A 22,642-nucleotide genomic window follows, 5' to 3' on the forward strand; every position below is an offset into this window, starting at 1 on the left:
GGATTTCAGGTTTTTCTTACGGCCAACGAGACCAATGAATCACTTTTTGTAGAAAGACATAAAAACTGAAGTCAATCATGAATCTGTCATTTACATTTCCTGACAATAAAACTACAAAATATCTATTTTCTTCTTTTCCTCGTCTACTATAACACTGATTCATTCTGAGGTGGTGCATTTACTCATTTTAGAACACGCATGTTATCTTTAGAAAAAGAGTTACTGTTAAGCATTAAATGTAAATTGGAAAAAAAGGATTTTCAAACTAATTCTAAGTCGAATAAATACAATTCAAGCCCGGAGAGGTGCAGCCTGCTATCTGTCTGAAAAACAGCACACTGACTTTGTGTTAGAACAGTTTTCATTCATGTTTCTGAAAGGTTTGTTCATTACTGCCTCCAACCTGTAAATCATCTCAAATCCATCATGCATGTGGCTCTTGAATTTGTTTGGTCATGGGGGGTTTCCAATCTGCTTCCCAGCGTGTCTTATTCTAAGTGTTTCATGTCTACATGGTGTGTCATGTTTAGTTGCGTTCTTTAAGTCTATTGTAATATTTGCACAGTTTTTGTCTTTATGTGCTCACCTTCTGTAACCACGCTTTGAAACAAGACTGCTTCCGCCCACCGCAAAATCTCCGCTCACTTCTATCATGTCTATACAACGTCAAACAGGAGTAGACAAAAGCAGATAGCGCCCTCTGCTGGTTAACAAAAGTATCTGATTCTTTTTATTTCGGCAGGGATAGTAACATATCTGGACCGCTGTTTGGGGTTCCACCCACCAAAACAGAAATTCCTGCCTCGTCTTTTCACTGAGGGAGTCATTGATAAACCTTTTGATCAAATCAGACTGAATGTTGCTCCAGTCACTCATATCTGAGCAACCAACCAGACCAGCCAACAGGAGCACTATAAAGTTACTTTAAATAAATCTTGTCTCTCTCTGGCTGATCTCAGAGGTAAGAAGCGGATGTAGGAACCCTCTGAAGGATGGCCGCAAAGTTAAACCAGTGGTGCTCAACTGGTTTAGCCAGTGGTGCTCAACTGGTTTAGCCAGTGGTGCTCAACTGGTTTAGCCAGTGGTGCTCAACTGGTTTAGCCTCAGGACCAAGCTGCATTGCTGGTGTTTATAAGGAATGACCGATACATGTTATACATAGCTATCAATCAATCAATCAATCAATTTTTATTTGTATAGTGTCAACTCCTAACAAGTGTTATCTCGAGACACTTTACATAAAGCAGGTAAAATACCTTACTCATTGTTTTGTTACAAAAAGCAGGTAAAAGACCTTACTTATTGCTATGTTACAAAGACCCGGCCTATCCATCATGAGCACTTTAGCAAAGCAGCAAAAGTTACAGTGGTAAGAAAAAAAAATAAAAAATACACGAGGACTAAAGGGCGCCGTGTAACGGTTCATCAGGAGGTTTAAAACCCGCCTCAGCTCCAGCTCTCAGCCTGTCGTTAGGTTGACTGAAAGTTAGACTGAGACAGCATTTCCAACATGGCGGCTGCTGCTGATGAGCCTCCAGCGCCCCCTGTCGTAACAGATGGGTGACGTTACTCAGGCTTCATCCTTTAATATTTACAGTCCATGCTCAGGACCCACCACCAACTCCTTCATAAAAAAATCACCATTTAAATATCTGATGTTTTTCAACCAATCAAATTTCTACAAAGCAAAATTGTGCAGTTTGGACCTAAGACAGATGAAGACGTGACTGAACAAAGCAAAGATGTTTAAAACGAGCTTCATATACTGTTTTTCATGCACTGATTTGCGACACACCAGTTGAGAACCAGTGACTTCAACCGACTCAGCATTTATTCATCTAAAACCATGTTAGACACTCAAATGTTTAACTTTGTATCCTTCTTTTGGCTTTTTTCCACTCCTGAAACTCACAATCTGACAGAAGAACTTTACCTTTCAAAATAAAACAAAAATGTCAAAACAGTAAATAAAGTGATGAAGGCTTAAAGCAATAAGAAAGACAAAAGCATCACAAAGAGCAATGAGGTGAGGAAATCACATTTTAAACTCAATTAACAGTTTACATACAACTGATGTTTAAGTTTTTAATAATGTGAAATGTTCTTGTGTAACTTTGTCTTGATGTCTGACGTGTCTGCTAACATTAGTTATTTAGCATCTACATAGTTCTGCTACAGCGTTAGTTTATTAGTTTCATTAGCAGTACAGTAATAAAGCTGGATCATAATGGTGTGAATAATGCTTGAATGCAGAAAAAGGTAAGTGATATAACTTGAGTTGTGAGTGTGTGTAGCCCTCTAACAGACTTCACCATTAGTTTGGTAACAATACTTTAAAATGTGCAGCTTGTCCTTTTACTGTCAGTTGTACTCATATTGTTAAAAATAACTTTCTAAATAAAAAAAGGCCCACCAACAAGCCAGCTATGTCATCTTAACTGGTGAGTTTCCTGCAGGAAACACCGGCTGTGATGGAAATAAGTGGTCGTAGTAAGGATGGGGTTGGGCTCTCGGTCTCACACTTTGCTTTTGTCCTATCTTTGGCTGACACAACAAAAAGTTTCCAGTCTGTCCATCAGAATCAGAAAATACTTAAATAAATCCCAGAGGGAAATTTGTTTGTTACAGTTGCTCTAAAACACAACATAGCAGTAGAAATATAGTTATATAAAATAGAACATTAATGAAATAGTAAGATATCAATAAATAAGTACAAGAAATATTTACACAAATAAGAGTAAGAAAACATAAAACATGAAGACATCAGTATGAATAAATCCATTTAGTCATACTTTGCTGGTAACCCTGAGCAGACCTTTGGATTTCCATGACTGAGAAACAACCTGATAAATACAGATTCTGATGCATTTCTTATAGCGGTGTTATAGGCCTACATGTACTAGTCGATAAGTATGGAGATGGTACCTTTACAGAGCTCTATCCTTACTAATAATCTACAGATATCTGAGCATCATGTAGTCAAAGTGCTCTTACGGATGTCACTAATGTGGCTTAGATATTTGAACTGGTTACTCCACAAACACCTTCTGTCACTTCTGTCAACCCCCCCCCCCATTCAATCACTACAATGATGTAGTGATTGAATACAGACTTCTGACAGGAGGGCTTTCAGACTCTGTTTCCTTAAAAAGCTACAGGTGGAGTACTATTTACGTCGGCATGAAATCAGTGAAGAAGTAGAGTAGTACATGAGAAAACACCCACCTTTTACCAGCCTCTCTGTCGTGGACTGTTTCTCCGTTTTGTCTTTGTCTTTATCCTTTCCTGACATCTTCTCTGCGTCCGAAAGCTTAGGTCTTAAAGAATAAAATCTTCAGTCTTCTTCTTGCCAGCTAGCCCGAGGACAAGCTAGCACATCCACCAGGTGCTCAGGTGTTGTCGAAGGGGGATTCTTGTATGATTTCTCTTTCCAACAGATAGTTAAGAGAAGCTAGCGGAGGAGCTCTGACTCTTGTTGTGGGTTGAATGCCGGATAGCCAGGCTAGCTTGCAGAAACATTAATGCTAGCAGATTTTCAACGTTAACATTTAAGAGCACAGAAGAGCAAGAAACAGGTAGAAATATATATAAAAAAAAAAAAACACTCCAAGAAAGAAGGGAGGTGGCTGGTCCTGAATTTAATACCTGGTTATGACTGTCCTATGGGAGGCTGCCGTTATCACATAATCCGATTTAATGGTAGTTAACCTTACTCTTTCTCTGCTAGTTAGCCAGCTAACATCCTAACGAAGTGAAAGACGGTGAGCAGACAGAGACAGCAACGGAAGACCGGCTGAGGAGAAAACAGACAGGAGCACGTAAAGTAGCGTTTATTAAGGAAGCTTGGACACCGAGTGTCCTTCCAAGATACACTCAGTTTCTTGACTGTGTATCCTCCCCCTCGGATTACACTGTAATCTGACAGTGACTGAGGAGCAACAGTGGATTTCCTACAACATGGTGGAGCTGCTACTGATATGACGTAACTATGGAAACGTAACACGTGGGGAAGTGGTGCGTTCAAGGCACAGACCCTCTCTCCCTCTCTCTGATTGCCACATGATAATTATCACCTTGATTAATCCATCCAATCAAACACAAGAGACATCGGAAGCTCAACTGTAGTTCCTGAAAGATGACATTTCCTGTAAGCTTACAAAAATAATATAAACAATATTTAATAACAATTACTTAACACGCAAAAGCTGGATTTTATGGGCTATACAATATAGTAAAGAAAATATAATGGCAAATAATTGGCAAAGATATAAGCCATACTTTATTTCCTTAAGAAAGAAGAAGTAGAGATAAAAAGAACTAAACTGAAAAGACAAATTAACATGTCCATATGACGAAAAGGAAATGAATTCCATGAGGGAAATCCATCGGGAACTTTCCTGACATGAACTGGCAATACACATGGATTTATAAAAAAAAAGGAGAAATATTTTTGTTTGAAAATAAAAACAAGAATTTAATAAATCTACGTAGCCTATATAGATATCAGATTAATGTTGCTCGACAGTCTTATTAAAACGGAACATTTTGTTATCTTCTCAGCTATAACGGAGTCTTCCTGCTCAATCATCTGCCCCCTTTTTGCAACATCCACTGTTCTCTTAAATTCTGCTTTCATGCACTCTTGCACAAATTGTGACCAGGCGCTCTGCACACTCTTTCTCATCACCTTCCTTCCTTTCTCATCACCTGCTTTAAACATATGCCTTTAACCTAAGGTGTGCACCCTTCCATACTCTATATTCAAGATTTGATTTGTCACATGCTCAGTGAATTGTTGTGACTGTTCTGCAAGGCCATGCAATAAACACTCAAACATTATAATGAGATACATATATACCAGTACATGTAGAAATATAAGATTAAGAAAAATATATAAATGTACAAATTGTATAATGATGTAAAAGATATCAAAGTGTGCAGAGTAAAGTGTCAAGGTGTTAAGTGTCAAATGTGTAGATTGTGTGTGCATCATGTATGTTACATAGTGTGCTATGCTGATGAGGTGAAATGTTTTGACCTGAGGAGGGCGGAGTCAACAGTCCTGACAGCCTGAGGGACTTGATGTAACAAATAGTCTGTTGATGGCCTCTGGCTCTGCTCCTCCTTGAGGATGATCAGAGGGTGAGGAGTCCATGATACACTCTGTGGACTTCAGCACCCTCTGCAGGGCTCTTCAGTCACACACAGTTCTGTTCACATACCACTGGCTGATGTTTCCAGTCAGCACACTCTCCACCGCTCCAAAAGATAAAGATACACACAGGTGTGTTCATCTTATTGTGTAAGGATACACACAGGTGTGTGTTCAGGTGTGTGCTCATCGTTATATGTAGAGCAGCAGATTCCTACATTTGATTTGTGCAAACTTAAATTTTATGTTTTTTTATTCATATTTTATATCAACAGAATTTCATTTTCACTTCTCTTAAGGACATGGTTTTATTTCAAGCAGAACCCATTTGTATCTTTTTCTTACCATTGACTGTCAGGAATTGTAAACCCTGCAGCCAATCAGTGATGAGTACTGAGACCATGGTGGGATAAATGAATGCCTGGAGTATTTGTTCTAAACATGAGTGATTGTAGTCTCTGTAGTCAGCATCACATTCACATGTGGTTTATATTGTAAAGATAAGTATTCCTGTTCTTCTCCCAGAGTTGATTAAAAAGGCCGTGCGGTATCAACCCAGTAACACTCATTAATGCAACTGGATCAAATCTGATACAAAACTTTGAGATTTATTGAACTTGAAAATAACATTGAATTCAACTTAAACATTCAGCTGTACTAAGTAAATAACTACAACATTACACTGAAAAGTTCACCAACCACATAGAAAACGATGCATACAGAGGATCAGTTGAAAAGTAAAAGGCAGCTCAGCAGCTTAAAAAAGTATTAAAGAGGAATCTTGAGAGCAAACACAAAGAGCATGCAGACAGAATCATCCGCTGTTAGCTGGTTCATGGAGATGTTAATGGGAACCTTTTGTTGTTTGCCTCCTGGCAATAAGCTTTGTCTATTTAGTGGGAAAAGAAGTTTAGCTTAGGGTGACAAAGTATCACCAAATGATTACAGAAAACATTCCTGAGCCCTGTTATTTTTACAAAACTAAACGTTAAACAGCAACAAAACATGCAGAGACGCTGAATGTCAACCCCGGGGGAAAACCTCAAAACGATGCTGGAAGAATGAAAGAGAATCAAAAGCTAGACATGTTTAGTATCACTCTATCCTTGCCCTCTGCTAAAGAAATTGAACCCTGACAGACAGGAGGAGGGAAATCAGATGTTAGGCCAGTTGTTTCTTTGAAGGGTGTGGGGGGAGGCTACAGATGAGCATGGAGAAAGATGTCATTGTCAGCAGGACATGATGATTTCAAGTGTAGGCACTCATGGCTCTTCAACAGTGTGAGATACAGCCTTTGGGAAGAATGAGGTGTTTTTTTTTGTTTGTTTTTTTAAATCGCACCAAAAAAAGATTCCTCCTAAAGCCAAGACCACCATCTTGCAAGTTCCACATGTGGAAAGTCTGGCTAACAGAATCACCACCGATATGTAGGGAACGAACATGGACTACCTCGAAAAATGTTTCACTTTAGAAAGAATCAAAAACAAAGAGCTAATGTAGGGAGTCTTTGGTGCTCAGAGAGGAAAACTGAGCAGGTCCATATGAGAGCCAATGAACCGTTGGCATCGCCTCCCTTATCCTGTGTGGAGTTCCAAAACAAAAGACATCATTAAGGAGTGTTTCATAACCAAAATATCCTAAAAAACAACACATAAGGAGTGCACTGTATGGCTATACAGAAATCCTTCATTTCAGGCAAGGGCCAATCGGCTTGTTAGTTTGTTCCAATAGCTCCTCCCCCCTCTTTAGGAACATCCACATGTTAATGAGACTTGTTCATTGTTCTACCCTGACTGTTATCAACATGACCCCATTAGTTTTAGATCATAAAAAGGTGTTGAAGTCAAATATTTCTCAGTACCTTGTGATTTATTTTAAATATAAAGAATCACAGTATAGTTGCAATTTTTGCCTGAATATATTGGGAGAATATTTGGGTTCAAATTGCACAGTGATCAGGGTCTCTCCTTGCTTGCATATCAATTAGCAGTGAATGAGTGTGCTGCAGAGAGTAACGACGTGTTCTCTGAGATGATTTTGTGCCCTTTAAAAGATTGAAGAACACGTCAAATGAAAAGGCTAAGAGAGAAGAGAAGAATTGGCATGCAGAGCTTGGGAGACTTTGTGGAGACATAAAGTGCAGATAAATGAAAAAGTCCCAGCTCAGGGGACACGTGTTTCAGTACAGCCTGCGAGGGCCCAGGCTGTCAGAATTCTAGGCCGGTCTTGTTGTGTCTGGAGTGTTGATGGCATGGAGAGTAGAGCCCTAATCCACAAAAGTCTTGCTTCAGATGAACATGACCAGAGCAGCCAGAGCAGGTCTGCATCGTGGTGTGATTGGTCGTATTCATAAAAGGCTAATGACATAGAAGAAATGTTCCTATAGAAGATCCAGTTGTGAAAAGTCTGAGACGCCCTGCCTGCCCTTGATTTACTGCATGATGAAGCCAGGCTGCTGGGCCACGCGAGGACTGGGCCTCTGAGGCAGAGCAGGGGGGTACTGAGACAGGAAGTGGTTGGAGTAGCCAGAGGAGACGTTGGGGAATGGTTGGCCTGTTCGGGGAGGGATTGGTGGGTATGGTGATGCTGAGAAGAAAACCGGAGGCTGGGCAGCTGGAACAGTATTCAGAGCTGGGGCTGCTTGGGCTGGAGGGAGGGGAGGCTTCCTCCTGGGCTGGGCTAGAGGGGAGGAGCTGCTGCTGCTGGGCTCTGTCAGAAGAGAGGAGGATGAAGACCTGGGTGCTGCTGACACATCCTGACATCGGGAGGAAGGGGCAGAGGCCTGGGGGAGCCGCTGGCCCTGCAGGACCATCTCCTGCAGCTTTTCAATCTTAACCCTCCGCAAATGAGCCAGCTTTCTGTCGCTCTGGTACGCATCGATGAAGGAGTCAAGGGTCATGTCCCCATCCAGGAAGGAGTCAGCCATGTTCTGTGAAACACAAAGAGATGTGGGACAGTTCAGACAGAAGTAGAGAAGTCTTAACTGAGGTTTATTCAACACTAAAATTCACCAAACATGAGTCATTAACCTTTTATTGTATGTACATAACTTTATATTTTTATATGTTCATGACCTAGATGCTGCTGTACAGGATAACTGTCAACTAAGTGTTGTGTTCCTTTATACAGATAATAAAGCACCTACCTATCTATCTATCTATCTACAGTATCTATGTTGGAAATAAAAGTCATGAATCATCACAAACCAGTCCCTCATAAAGTGCTCTAAGATATAAAAATTTAATAGCCCAGCTAACAACTATCATTCTGATGTATGCAGTCATATAATGAAAGAAAAAAACAAAGAAGACGCCTTCATTCATTCACTAAGAAATGTTCTTACTCTGCACATAAAATAAATCACCGTCAGATTCATGACACGTGTGCATTGGCCAGTTTTGTTCTCACCACCTCAGGTATGTAAATCAGAATCGTTCTAATCGACAGACGCCTGTCCACAGACTCAATCACAGCACCACCACTCCCCCCATCTCTCCATATAAGGACGATTGGTGCGTCAGGACGAGAGCGCTGAGGTGAAGACGAGTAGAAGTTTCATCTAAGTACCCTGCATGCCCTTGTTGTCATCATCTGGATAGTGAAGTCTTTGAATTAAGATGAAAGATTTAAAGTAACATCAGGATGAGAAGGCGTCAGCTTCATGGTCATTTGATGCATTAGTAAATCACGTTGTCTAAACGTTTTTTTTTTTTACTGAATATAGTTTCAACATGTTGTACATTAAAGCATGTGTTGGTCTGAGGAAGTTCTAACTTTGTTCACAGAGTAAAAAACTAATTGAAGTAAGAAAAGCTTAAACGATGGACCAATGAGGTGAAATGATTGTATTACTCCAGTTTGGACTTTTAGAAGCTTTGAGGTGGTTTGTTATTCACTTTAAGTTCTAAGGGTTTCTCTGTGTCACCACATGTCAATGCTGTTGTACTGTTAGTGACCTCGCTGCTCAATGAGGTAACGTCTTCTAACCGGGAGGAGACCATCAACGCACGTCTGGAGAAATGCAGTTGAATGGCAAACTGTCCAGGTCATCTGAAGACATTCTGCTACTTCAACTGAATTATACATTGTGTGTTATTTAAAGAGAAATCAAAGCATCATGTCGATAGTTCAGTATAATTCAATTTATGTGACAGTCAAGGTACATTATAAATATAATGTCCACCTAAACATTTACACATCTGGGATATGAAACCTGGATATTCTTGGCTAGAATATCATCACAGTTCTTTACATTCAGGTAAAAAAAAAGTGAACAGAAAAGTGTGTTGCAGCTCTTTATATGTGTAAGGTACTAATAAACTCTCCACAAAACATAATAAGAGAAACTGTGTTGGCATGTCAAGTGTGTGAATGGAGGTATTCATGCTTACCTCTGTGTCCTCCTCTATTTGAGCTCCCTCGGCCTGCAGGAGGGCCAGCAAAGTGTCCAGAGAAGTGTTTCCTGATTGATGGTCTGTTAATAACAAGAGACAGCAGAACATCACAAATGTTCAAGTAATGAACAACCTGAACTGAGCAAAGGCATGTAAAGCTTTTTTAAGACATGAAACGAGATATTTAGCATGCAGACGATGTAGCTCCAACCATACATGTGATATCATGAACTGTAACCATAGTGATCGCTGAATGAAGCCAAATGAGCTTTTAAGGCTTTTGTGCATAATTAGATACAACACTACTTCTGGAACTGCAAGCCTTTATCTTCTTTTGACATCGTCCATCAACAATGGAGTGTCATTGGATTTCATTAAAACTCTGATGTAAGTTTAGACAGATATTGACACAGAGAGTGCATCAAAAAGCGTTCAAGATTCTGCAGATATAGAACATGACTGAGTAAGGAACAGTGAGGGAGATGTCATGTTGTGTCATAATGATTCTCCACCTTTGCTTCTCAAAGTAAAAACTAATCTATATTCAGTGATTCCAAAGTAACCATTGCACTCCAAGACGTTTTCTTCAACCTCAAAATGGTCATTAAATACTTTGTCAAAACGTACACTTACTTAAACGTAAGCTTAATGCAGTCAGTTCTCTGGGATTAAAGCAGGACTGGCTCAGGGTTTAAAATACAGTCTAAGTCAAACACTCTCACACAGCAGAGTGGACAGGTTTTCCAAACCCTGCTTTCAGACACTAAAAGTAAAGGTGGCTGTGGATCAGTGCTAGAGTGGGTCATCTCTAAACCGGATGGTCTGGGGATCCCCTAGCTTCTGAGGCCACATGTCAGGGAAAGACACTTAACCCCAAGATGCTCCCGCTGCTTCATCTGTGGTGTATGAATGGATGAGTTAATACTGATGGACTCTTTACTCAGCAGACTCTACCATCAGTGTGTAAATGTGTATGAATGGATGAGTTAATACTGATGGACTCTTTACTCAGCAGACTCTACCATCAGTGTGTGAATGGAAGAGTTAATACTGATGGACTCTTTACACAGCAGCCTCTACCATCAGTGTGTGAATGTGTAAATATGACCTGCGGAAAGACTAGAAAAGAAATAAACAAGCTCAAGTCCATTTACTAAGTTATTTTCTGATTTCAAATCTAAACCCCTTCGTACTTTGGTCACACTCTGTGTCCAGTCCTCTGGCAGTAGGGATGGTTAAAAAAATATATATTCATCAATTAATTGCAATTATTATTTTAAAAATTCAATATCGATTTAGGGAAATCCTGAGATCGATTTTAGTTGTTGTTGTAATGACATCCCTCTCCACTGGGGGCACTGTGGGTGCTGTGAATTCAGGTCAGACACAAAAGTGTACTTTAGATCATACTGTACTTTAATGTTTGATTTTCTTTATTTATTAAAGAATAATGCAACAATAAAATACATTCTTGAGTCAGTTTGTTTTAAACAAATACAAACACATCATTATTTAACAAATATCAGAAGGTACTGTGACGAGTTATCTGGGTACTTCTCTCATCTGTGTAATATTGAATCCATAACGAAGCATATTGATCAATATTGAATTAAAATCGAATCGTGACCCAAAGAATCTAAATCGATTGAATTGAGATCCTATGTGTTCAGTCATTTGTGGGGCTAAGGGTATTGGTTTGAAACAATTATTTTGTCCTATTAGTATGAAAAACTTGAAAAAAATATTTTTATATAAAGGCCTGCCTCCTAATACAAGCCTGCTTTATATACAGCGTGGTACTTTCTGCAATAAAGTCAATAAAGGCCTCCATAATTATTTGAGGATTTACGGTAATTAGACAACATTTTGCACAATAACTTAATGGCTTTAAATTTAACATTATCGGGTAACCTTAATTTCACAAAAGTCTAGAATGTCTAGAAATCTTTTCAATAGTGGTAAATAAGACAGGCTAGGCACTGGACTATCATTTGTCTTTGCCTTTGTGCACTGGTATTTTAACAACCTGATGATATTTATATTCTAATTATTTTTTCTGGACATTATTTAACTATGTACAGTGTTTGCTGTTTATTATGAATGATGTTGATTGTTGTCTTTTTATGGCTGCAGGGCGAGTGAAGAGCATGAGACACATTTCTCACTTTTGGAGACAATAAAGTTCATTTTGAATCTTTCTGTGAATAGAAATTAAACTCTGCAATGCTCCATTCTGGCCATAGAGAAATACAAGTTAAACATTTGAAAGCTCACAAATAATGTGATTAACCATGTGTGTTGTATCCATGACTGCACTAAAGAATTAAGAGTTTATAGCCTTACAGCCAAGAGGGCAAAGTCAACCTTATATCAGCCCAGCAGAATGGTTAGCATGCTATTATGAAACCGCAGCTTGGCAACCAATGCGTCACAAGTATTGTCACTCCCTTGACTCGGTAAATAGTAAATGATCTTCAGCTTGTATATTTCATTTCCCGTCTTCTGACTCCTCAAAGCTCTTTTACACCACAGGTCACACCTACACATTCACACACTGATGGTAGAGGCTGCTGAGTAAAGAGTCCATCAGTATTAACTCATCCATTCATACACATTCACACACTGATGGTAGAGGCCGCTGAGTAAAGAGTCCATCAGTATTAACTCATCCATTCATACACATTCACACACTGATGGTAGAGGCTGCTGAGTAAAGAGTCCATCAGTATTAACTCATCCATTCATACACATTCACACACTGATGGTAGAGGCCGCTGAGTAAAGAGTCCATCAGTATTAACTCATCCATTCATACACATTCACACACTGATGGTAGAGGCTGCTGAGTAAAGAGTCCATCAGTATTAACTCATCCATTCATACACATTCACACACTGATGGTAGAAGCTGCTGAGTAAAGAGTCCATCAGTATTAACTCATCCATTCATACACATTCACACACTGATGGTAGAGGCTGCTGTGTAAAGAGTCCAACCAACTCTACCACTACTGCAGTTCTTTTTATCTTAGACTGAAGACAGTGTAGGTAAAAGTGCATCAGAAGGGTTGACACTGCACCCTACACCTTCATGTGATGAAGGATCTGGGACTTTACGGCATCATAACAGTAACTTCAGACTCCAGACTACTAAGGCGTCTGTTTAGAAATATGAGAACTGGGGAAACCGGTCTCTACAGCTGGTGCTCTACCCTGCATGGGAACAAACAATGTGCTAGGAAACATTACATAACACCTCATGTTCCTGTAATGACATAACAATGTTCAAACACTTGTACATATAGATAATGTTCTCTGAGGTTTGAGGTAATCTGAGACAAATACAGCTTTGAACTGACTGAGACTCAGAGTTGAAGAACTATAGAGAAGACAGCTAGCTGGTTAGCTAGATGCAGAATTAGATATCGATACATGTTTTTACCTGTCCAAGTAACATTTGCTGAATTATTGTTTGGTTCTATGTTCTGTGAAATCAAATGCCATCTCAAAATTCAAACATATATCAACTATTTACAGATACAATGTACTGCCAGTTACCAAAATAATATTTATAGAGATGATAATTAACAAAAGAGGAAAAGCTGTAATCGGTAATCTGCACTTTGAATATTGTGACATTACTCAGCGTGCCCCACATGCATTGTTTAGTAATTAGTTCAAAATGCGTTCAGATTTTGTAATTGTTGGGTACAGTTAAGTAATGATTGAAAAAGTTCTTATTCTTACAATAGCTACACTGCAGCTTTACCTAAGGTGGACTTTCGTAGCTGATACGACTCAAAACTTTCCTGCAGGTTGTTGTAGCTCTTGGTCAGCTGCTCTTTCTTGTGCTCCAGTCTGGGCTGCAGGGCAAGGTTTTGTTCTGCCAGGGTTCGGTTGCTGATCAATGTCTTCTCCTTGCTGTTCTGGACTTCCTGCATCTAAAAAAGAAAAATAAATACGTGTCAGAAGTGTCTATAACAACCCTCTGAACCTCAGTGTAGACAAGATCTCTTACATAATGCTCCCTTAATGAATGCCTGTGAGGGAAGTCATTGAGTGACTGCCATGAAGCCCTTCATTATGAAACAAGAAACGAGTCACAGTATAATATATCTACATATCTCCGTATATCTATGAGAAGTCCAAACAGGAATTTTACCAAACTGTCCCAAATGTAAATCTCATGTAGGCACCAGGCGGCATTGTTTGTGGGAATGCAAATACAATTCATTTGTTAAGGAAGGTGCATTCCCAGGTGTTAGTACAGCAATAGATCAGCAGGTGTCAGTTAAGCCACCGCTCTGTCTGATTAGAAAGGTTACTGTATACGTGCATATAAGTGAGGGGCGTGGCTTTAGAGGGAGCACAGAGGGGCTGCTGAGTAAAGAGTCCGTCAGTATTAACTCATCCATTCATACACATTCACACACTGATGGTAGAGGCTGCTGAGTAAAGAGACCATCAGTATTAACTCATCCATTCATACACATTTACACACTGATGGTAGAGGCTGCTGAGTAAAGAGACCATCAGTATTAACTCATCCATTCATACACATTTACACACTGATGGTAGAGGCTGCTGAGTAAAGAGTCCGTCAGTCTTAACTCATCCATTCATACACATTCACACACTGATGGTAGAGGCTGCTGAGTAAAGAGTCCATCAGTATTAACTCATCCATTCATACACACTCACACACTGATGGTAGAGGCTGCTGAGTAAAGAGTCCATCAGTATTAACTCATCCATTCATACACATTCACACACTGATGGTAGAGGCTGCTGAGTAAAGAGTCCATCAGTATTAACTTATCCATTCACACACATTCACATGAACCTAGAAGGAACCACCGGTACATATCCCATAATCCACTGCGTTTTAAACAAGACTAAACAAACAGTAGTTGAGCACGCTTCTTTCTGAACATGTAGACCTTCTTTCTACATTTATCTTTACTCTACTATGTTTAAGTGTTGTTAATAATTCAGAACAATGTGTTCTCCATTTTGTCTGTTTTCTGGGTCTGAACTTCACATTAGTCCATGACCATGAGGGAGTTTAGTCGTTAGGAAAAAGCCATCTTAAAGATTTTTTGATCGAGTGTCCTTAAAAATAAGGTCCAGGTTGTGATTTTTAAACAGTAAGGTGACTGAGGCAAGATAAAACAGCTAAATATGTTAATTACAGTGGCTCTGTGAATCATCACATCATGAGGTGAGCAGCCATGAAACGTAAAGCATGCTGAAAAAGATCTTTAAATCGTAAACATAACTGCAGGCTTGTCAAAGCTAACACGTAGCTGTCAGCCTGGAATGATTCTACATGAGTCTCTACACACAGGCTAAATCAGAACAGGGAATGTAGGTTAAGCTTGTCTGGACGGACAACAGACCTGGCTTTTGGAAAGCTAATGTAGTAATCCACAATAAGAATCATGTTTCTGTAATATGTTTCCATCTCACAGGAGCTTGGAGGGAAAACAACAAGTTGAATCCAAATTAGAGAACAATTCAAAAGTTCAAACATTGATTAATCTTTGCCAGAATCCTTCAGCATCTCACAACACGCCAAGACCTCATGGCATATCATCTTAACTATAGCAGTCAACTTGAAGGGGATCATTCAATATCCATCACCACTATAGTAGAGGAACAAACCCCCCAAAAAGGCTTTAGTTTTTGAGATACCCTTACCCAAGGTAGAACAAAGCACAACCATATTTTTTCATAACTTGAACATGTCTAGTTTATGAAACGGATGGTTGTATAAAAATATTTTAATGCAAAATAACTTTTTTTGGATGTTTTATGCATCTTACCAAAAAACGAAAATAGGTCAAATTAGGGCTTCTCCAAAAGGGGCAGCTCTAGCCTTATCACATGTATCTCTGGGAATCAGAATTTCACCAAATTTGGACAGAATGTTCACAGGTAGTTATTAGTTACAATTATGTAAAGTTTTTTATCATACCATTTTCAATTTTTTAATGTGTTCACACTTAAACACACATGTAGTTTAGGCGAAAATTGAAACAAAAATTCAAAAGGTATGTATATCAAAGTCTGTCATTTTTTAAGTAAGTACACCAAACATTAAAATATGTCATTTTTATCTTCTTAAGATTGTTATCTCAACATAAAAGCAAGTTATTTGACTTTTCACTTGACCCCATGCTGTCACCATATATATATATATAAAATATTAAACATTTTATAGTTATTCCTTATACATTTTGCTCATATTTTCTATCTTACATATGATTTATATGATGACACTCAGAGTCAACCCGCTGCTTTCAACAACATTGTCACCTATGACATTGTTTCTATTTCATTCTAAAAAATTAAAGCATTGTCTTGACATCAGTTGTGAAATTTTAATGAACTAAAAAGCAGTATTGATACATATATAACCTTGAGTTCTTGGAAATTAAATATACTTCATATAGTCTATTTGTATATCGGCTATACAGCCTGTTGTAGTTTTTTAAATGTATTTCAGTCATATAAAGATGGTGTGTAGTCACCATATCTTCTGCTTTTAAGAAGAACCCTAGTTACTCCAGAGGATACACTGGATGAAGGGATAGTTTTTATAATACCCTAAGTATGATAAAGTGTTAAAAAAAGCTACAATAGCTAATTTTGTTTAATGATTTATCAGGCAACCAATGGAGCTGGGATACAAAACAATTCTTATGATGGCGTAAATGTGTGTAAGGTAAATTAGGATAACAATCATGCAAACATGTTTATAAAAAAGTCTTTATACACTTATTTTACCTCATTATATATAATGACATTTGATTTTAAATGCTAATTACAAAGGATGATTTCCACTTTTAGACAATATGGCTGTGAACCTGAGAGCTTAACACCTTGCAACTGAAAACCTTTGTGTTACACTAAGCATCCCCTGGAGACAAAGTTTGACCTCTTATCTCTTCGCTGATCTTGTCCTGTGCTTGTGTAAGTTGTGTTTACTGATGAAAAATCTCCTTCTGCCAAGTTTGAACCGTCAAATATATCCCTAACTCTGAATCTTGGCTGTAGAAAATGACACCAACCCGCTAAAAGCAGTAACAAATAAGAATAACTTCACAGAAGAAAATATATTCTATCTTAAGGTCTTGTTTGCTTTTGTAAACCATTTCACGATATCAGTATAAGTTTAAGTGAGCTCCATAACCAACCAAAACAATCCTCCCAGGAGCTTTAAGAAAACAACTGCTGCAGAAAATAACCATAAACAAAGTCAACCAACCAAACGAAGATAACACAACCAAATCAAGACAACACAACCAAATCAAGACAACACAACCAAATCAGGACAACACAACCAAATCAGGACAACATAACTAAATCAAGACACCATAACTAAATTAAGACACCACAATCAAAGACAACACAACCAAATCAAGACAACACAACCAAATCAGGACAACACAACCAAATCAAGACACCATAACTAAATCAAGACACCATAACCAAAGACAACACAACCAAAGACAACACAACCAAATCAAGACAACACAACCAAAGACAACACAACCAAATCAAGACAACATAACCTAATTATTATTGATGATGATGGTAATGACGATGGTTTTTGTTTGATAAACATGATTTTAAGATGGTTTCTATACTAATTGAACTCCCAAGAACAGCTGTCAATGTTGTGCTTTGCCTCTGTGCACTGCCTGTCAGCATTAGTGTCCGATCTGACTTAAAGCTGTTCATTTGCACTTACTGACATCATTTTCCTCCTCTCTAGATCCTCGCTTTTGATAAAATTATCTAGTTATGGTGTATTGATTTGGTTGTGGTGTCTTGATCTAGTTGTGATGTTTTGATTTAGTTGTGGTGTCTTGATTTGGTTGTGGTGTCTTGATTTGGTTGTGGTGTCTTGATTTAGTTGTGGTGTTTTGATTTAGTTGTGGTGTCTTGATTTAGTTGTGGTGTTTTGATTTAGTTGTGGTGTCTTGATTTGGTTGTGGTGTCTTGATTTAGTTGTGGTGTTTTGATTTAGTTGTGGTGTCTTGATTTAGTTGTGGTGTTTTGATTTAGTTATGGTGTCTTGATTTGGTTGTGGTGTCTTGATTGAGTTATGGTGTCTTGATTTAGTTGTGATGTCTTAATTTAGTTATGGTGTCTGGATTTAGTTGTGATGTCTTGATTTAGTTGTGATGTTTGGTTGGTTGACTTTGTTGATGGTTATTTTCTGCAGCAGTTGTTTTCTTAAAGCTCCTGTGAGGTAAGAGGTCAAACTTTGTCTCCAGGGGATGCTTAGTGTAACACAAAGGTTTTTAGTTGCAAGGTGTTAAGCTCTCAGGTTCACAGCCATATTGTCTAAAAGTGGAAATCATCCTTTGTAATTAGCATTTAAAATCAAATGTCATTATATATAATGAGGTAAAATAAGTGTATAAAGACGTTTTTTATAAACATGTTTGCATGATTGTTATCCTAATTTACCTTACACACATTTACGCCATCATAAGAATTGTTTTGTATCCCAGCTCCATTGGTTGCCTGATAAATCATTAAACAAAATTAGCTATTGTAGCTTTAACACTTTATCATACTTAGGGTATTATAAAAACTATCCCTTCATCCAGTGTATCCTCTGGAGTAACTAGGGTTCTTCTTAAAAGCAGAAGATATGGTGACTACACACCATCTTTATATGACTGAAATACATTTAAAAAACTACAACAGGCTGTATAGCCGATATACAAATAGACTATATGAAGTATATTTAATTTCCAAGAACTCAAGGTTATATATATATCAATACTGCTTTTTAGTTCATTAAAATTTCACAACTGATGTCAAGACAATGCTTTAATTTTTTAGAATGAAATAGAAACAATGTCATAGGTGACAATGTTGTTGAAAGCAGCGGGTTGACTCTGAGTGTCATCATATAAATCATATGTAAGATAGAAAATATGAGACAAAATGTATTAGGAATAACTATAAAATGTTTAATTATATATATATATATATATATATATATATATATATATTACAGAATACAATTATATTGTGTCTTGTTAAGTCTTAATCTATTGTTTGTGGCCACCTCCTCCCACATACACATCCATAGGGCCCCATTGTACCAGGTCGCCCTGAAATCCTGGCTGCACTAGTTTCCTGTTAGGGGCTGGTGACAGCATAGGGTCAAGTAAAAAGTCACATAACTTGCTTTTATGTTGAGATAACAGTCTAAAGACAACAATGACATATTTTAATGTTTGGTGTCCTTACTTAAAAAATGACAGACTTTGATATACATACCTTTTGAATTTTTGTTTCAATTTTCAATTTCCACCTAAACTACATGTGTGTTTAAGTGTGAAAAATTCAAAAATTGAAAATGGTATTGATAAAAAACTTTACATAATTGTAACTAATAACTATCTGTGAACATTCTGTCCAAATTTGGTGAAATTCTGATTCCCAGAGATACATGTGATAAGGCTAGAGCTGTCACTTTTGGAGAAGCCCTAATTTGACCTATTTCCGTTGCATAAAACATCCAAAAAAGGTTATTTTGCTGTAAAATATTTTCATACAACTATCCGTTTCATAAACTAGACATGTTCAAGTTATGAAAAAATATGGTTGTGCTTTGTTCTACCTTGGGTAGGGGTCTCTCAACTTTTAGGGGCCCCAAGTTCCTCTACTACTAGGGATGTTCCAGGAGACTTCTCCATCAACGAAGCACTTTGAAATTCTCACTCGTTGACTAGTCTTTAGGCAACACACGGCCTGATTCATCATCATCTGCTCTGTCTCAAGGTGGTATTCAGACGGTAAATTCCCGAGAAGCTTTCTGCACCTCCACTCTGACAGATCACTTTAGTCAACATAAAGACAATGAGCTAGAAGATAGTTCTCAGTTCTTTAAATTTATGGTCATTTATTTTAACCGTCAAAGTTTGTACTGTGTGTTCAGAAGTGAGTTTAGCGGCTCAGATAGTCACAGACCGGTGAAGTCATTGTAAATCATGACGCTTATCAGCCAATCAAAGCCTCTACTTGGTTCAACCCTGCATGTGGAGAGAGTCAGGTGTGTGTAAAAAAACAAAGAGAAACACACACAGAGGAGCAGAGCAGAGGTTTGTTTGACACCGCAGGGGAAACGTTATAAATGTCAGCTTGTCCTCCAAAAGGAGAAGCTCTAACTTTAACTTTTATTTTAGTCTTCCTGATTTAAGACTCTCAGATATTCTGACAGAGTACCCTCCACTTTGGAATAAACATTTGTATACAGTGAATTCAACTTGATTTGATTTAACAGTTTTTCACTACAGGTCTTATTTCATTTATACCACTTCTTCAAAAACACATCACTGAGTCATGTCAGAGGTTGGACTTCATGATGTTCACTTACCTTGTTGAGTTTGAAAAGCCCTGCTTTAGGGAGTGACCGTATTTACAGCCGAGAGAATGAGTCAGAGCCACAGCACGCTTCTAGTCACCGGTTGAAACACACCTTCAGCAGGTAGACCCATTGTAAAGGAGATTCTACTGCTCTGGGCTCGGGTGACTCCGAAGTCGAGACATTTCAGCATAGAGAGTTAAAGCTCCAGACAGACAGACAGAGATGCTCTTGAAGTGAGCAAAGTAAACACACTTAATGTGGCTGGTATTTGCTGAAACTTGGAGAGGGTTAACCTGACTGCTGGGCCACAATTCAATTTGATTTGAAACACTGACACAAGGAGGAGGCGGAGCCCTTTGTTCGGTGAGTGTCAGATCGAAACGTGCAGAAAAGCTGAAAAATCAGAGTTATGTTGAGCCGTCTCAGAATTTAAACCAGGGATGACGGTGCTGCAGAAGTCCATGTTGTGACAGGACGCAGTATCTCCTGAATGTAGGACTCATTCATGTGAGACAGTGGTAATCATTGATCCCACACTGCACTGAGTCTATTAACCTGACAGCCCTGAGAGTTACCCTGAGCAGCAGCAGACTTTAATAATGGGATATTTTATATCAAATAAAACTAAAAACTAATAAACATGGTTTTCATTTCATGTTTATGTAAGACCAATATGTGTGTTTTTTTGCCTGTGTGTGTGTGTGTGTGTGTCTGTCTGTTTCTGTGTGTGTGTCTGTGTGTGTGTCTGTTTCTATGTGTGTGTGTGTGTGTGTGTGTGTGTGTGTGTGTGTGTGTGTCTGTCTGTTTCTGTGTGTGTGTGTGTGTCTGTTTCTATGTGTGTGTGTGTGTGTGTGTGTGTCTGTCTGTTTTTCTGGGTGTGTGTGTGTGTGTGTGTGTGTGTGTGTGTGTTTACCTGTCTGTCTCTGTGTGTGGGTTTGCCTGTGTGTGTGTTTAGGTTGTCCTCTTGTCCTGACAGGCTCTGATGCATTTTGCTGCTATAATTTCACAATTGTGTTTTTCTGCTAGTAAATATGGAGGTGTGTGGGTGTGTGTGTGTGTGTGGGTTCTAACCCAGAATACAAGAAATAAGGTGTTTGATGCTCAAAATATCGACCCTATGGTTGGTCTCGAGGACTCACTACTAAAATCTATCAACATCAGCGCGTTGGGAAAATTCTCCAAACACTCGATGTGAAGAGGGTCTAATGAGAATGAAAACATTTAACAGAGAGGTACAGAGCTGCAGAAATAATCTGAAAAAAACTGTCTAGTCTTTCAGCACTCCCACTTCAATTGGCAAATGTCCATCTGTGTTTCAAAACCCCTTTCATGGGAATAAGGCCAGTAATAGATGTATAAAAACATAAGCCTGTCAGCTGCTTATCAGACAAGTACAGCTATGGCCGGTGTGGAGATTAATGGTTAAAGTGTCAACTTGCCAACTACTACTCATCCATCCTTCATGTAAAATCAGACCTCACCTGAATGTAAACAATCTGCTGAATCCACATTGCTGTAAAGCAGGCGATGCCCAACATGTCCATGACGTCATAAGTACACTCCTGGTCCTGGTTGTGGGCTACACTCAGAAAGGTTAAGGGTTTGAGAGACTGTTTTCTTTGGCTTGACCTCTTTCCCAGAAAATGGCAGACTTTTGAATGCAGATTGGCAGGACGACCTGTCTGAAAACAGTGTCGGCGCTAGTGCCATTTTTTAATCCAATAGGCTGTTTTCTGAAAAATGACTCAGCAGTATCGGTGCGGCCATTAAGCGTTTTTGTTCTTTAAATAAGAGCTGAATGGAGGAGCTGTCGATGTCTGGACAGTTTATTTGTAATAATGTCGCAAACTCAGGATCCCGGTGTGTTCAAACTTGAGACAATGCTTGTCCATGCTTGACCCTTGAATGACGATTAGTAGCCCGTTTCACGTTTCGGAACAATGAACTTTGGTTGACAACACACAGACAAAAGTGTCTTCATGCAGAAGTCTTTAACGAGGAACGAGGCAGCCATTTCCGTGAATGTAAGAGGCTCTGTGCTGGGAAAGCACAACAAAGGGTCGAGGGGAAAACAGTGACCGAGAAAAGAGAGTCGGTTGCTAGCGTTGGACTACAAACTAAGGAGCTCGACATACCTCGTCCATCTCCTGAACAATCTTGGTGAGTTTCTCGTCGTCCTCCAAGAATTCGTTGAGTTGAGTCATTGTGTAACCGCTGAACTTGGTGTTTAGATCAGACATTATAGCCCCAGCTGCGATCCCTCTCCTCGCCTTTCACACTGTGACAGCTGACTGCGCTCGCTTTACAGGAAGTAGTTAGAGCTCATACAGGCCTCGTGTTGCCTTCACGTCCTGTCAGAAAAAGTTGTGTACATTTCTGGTATAATCCACGATACGTGTCAGTAGAGGAATGATCAAGGTTTAGAATATGTTGTGATTATGTTTAAGGTTTTAGCTTCAGTAGGGGATGTACACAATGTTTCTGTTGTGCTTTATATTATTATATATAAGATTCAATAAGGCCTGAATTTTATTTTTCTGATATAAATCTCTTTATTATGATTTAATTTAAGTGATTTATCTTATTTCACTATTTGATATTTACTTACCTTTTGTTTGTTTGTTTTTGTTTACTTGTACATATTTCATTTTAAAGGCTTTATATGTGATTTTTTGATCCAGCAGATGTCGCCCTTGAGCAC

The 22,642-nt window shown here is 38.7% G+C and overlaps 2 protein-coding genes across 4 annotated transcripts in view; both read right to left on the reverse strand.

Moving 5' to 3' along the window:
• ppp3cca (protein phosphatase 3, catalytic subunit, gamma isozyme, a) overlaps positions 1-3,939 on the reverse strand; it is a 30,038-nt gene extending 26,099 nt beyond the window's left edge. For 2 of the 3 annotated variants that reach the window (XM_020658007.3, XM_020658005.3), the window contains exon 1: positions 3,226-3,939. In XM_020658007.3, coding sequence (XP_020513663.1) covers positions 3,226-3,292 — 67 coding nt within the window. In that variant the 5' untranslated portion in view covers positions 3,293-3,939. The remainder of the gene's footprint in view (positions 1-3,225) is intronic. The other variant, XM_020658006.3, reaches the window with a different exon arrangement.
• A 1,800-nt stretch (positions 3,940-5,739) lies between these two features.
• Positions 5,740-22,244, reverse strand: vps37ba (VPS37B subunit of ESCRT-I a). The gene is made up of 4 exons (XM_020658002.3): positions 22,077-22,244; positions 13,315-13,486; positions 9,544-9,626; positions 5,740-8,081 (listed from the first exon to the last, which is right to left on the reverse strand). Exons 1-4 carry the CDS (start codon positions 22,179-22,181, stop codon positions 7,584-7,586), a joined length of 858 nt encoding a protein of 285 aa, XP_020513658.1. The 5' UTR covers positions 22,182-22,244; the 3' UTR covers positions 5,740-7,583.
• Between the last annotated feature and the right edge of the window lie 398 nt (positions 22,245-22,642).

This window comes from Labrus bergylta, chromosome 2, assembly GCF_963930695.1.
Source record: "Labrus bergylta chromosome 2, fLabBer1.1, whole genome shotgun sequence".
Taxonomy (NCBI): Eukaryota; Metazoa; Chordata; class Actinopteri; order Labriformes; family Labridae; genus Labrus; species Labrus bergylta.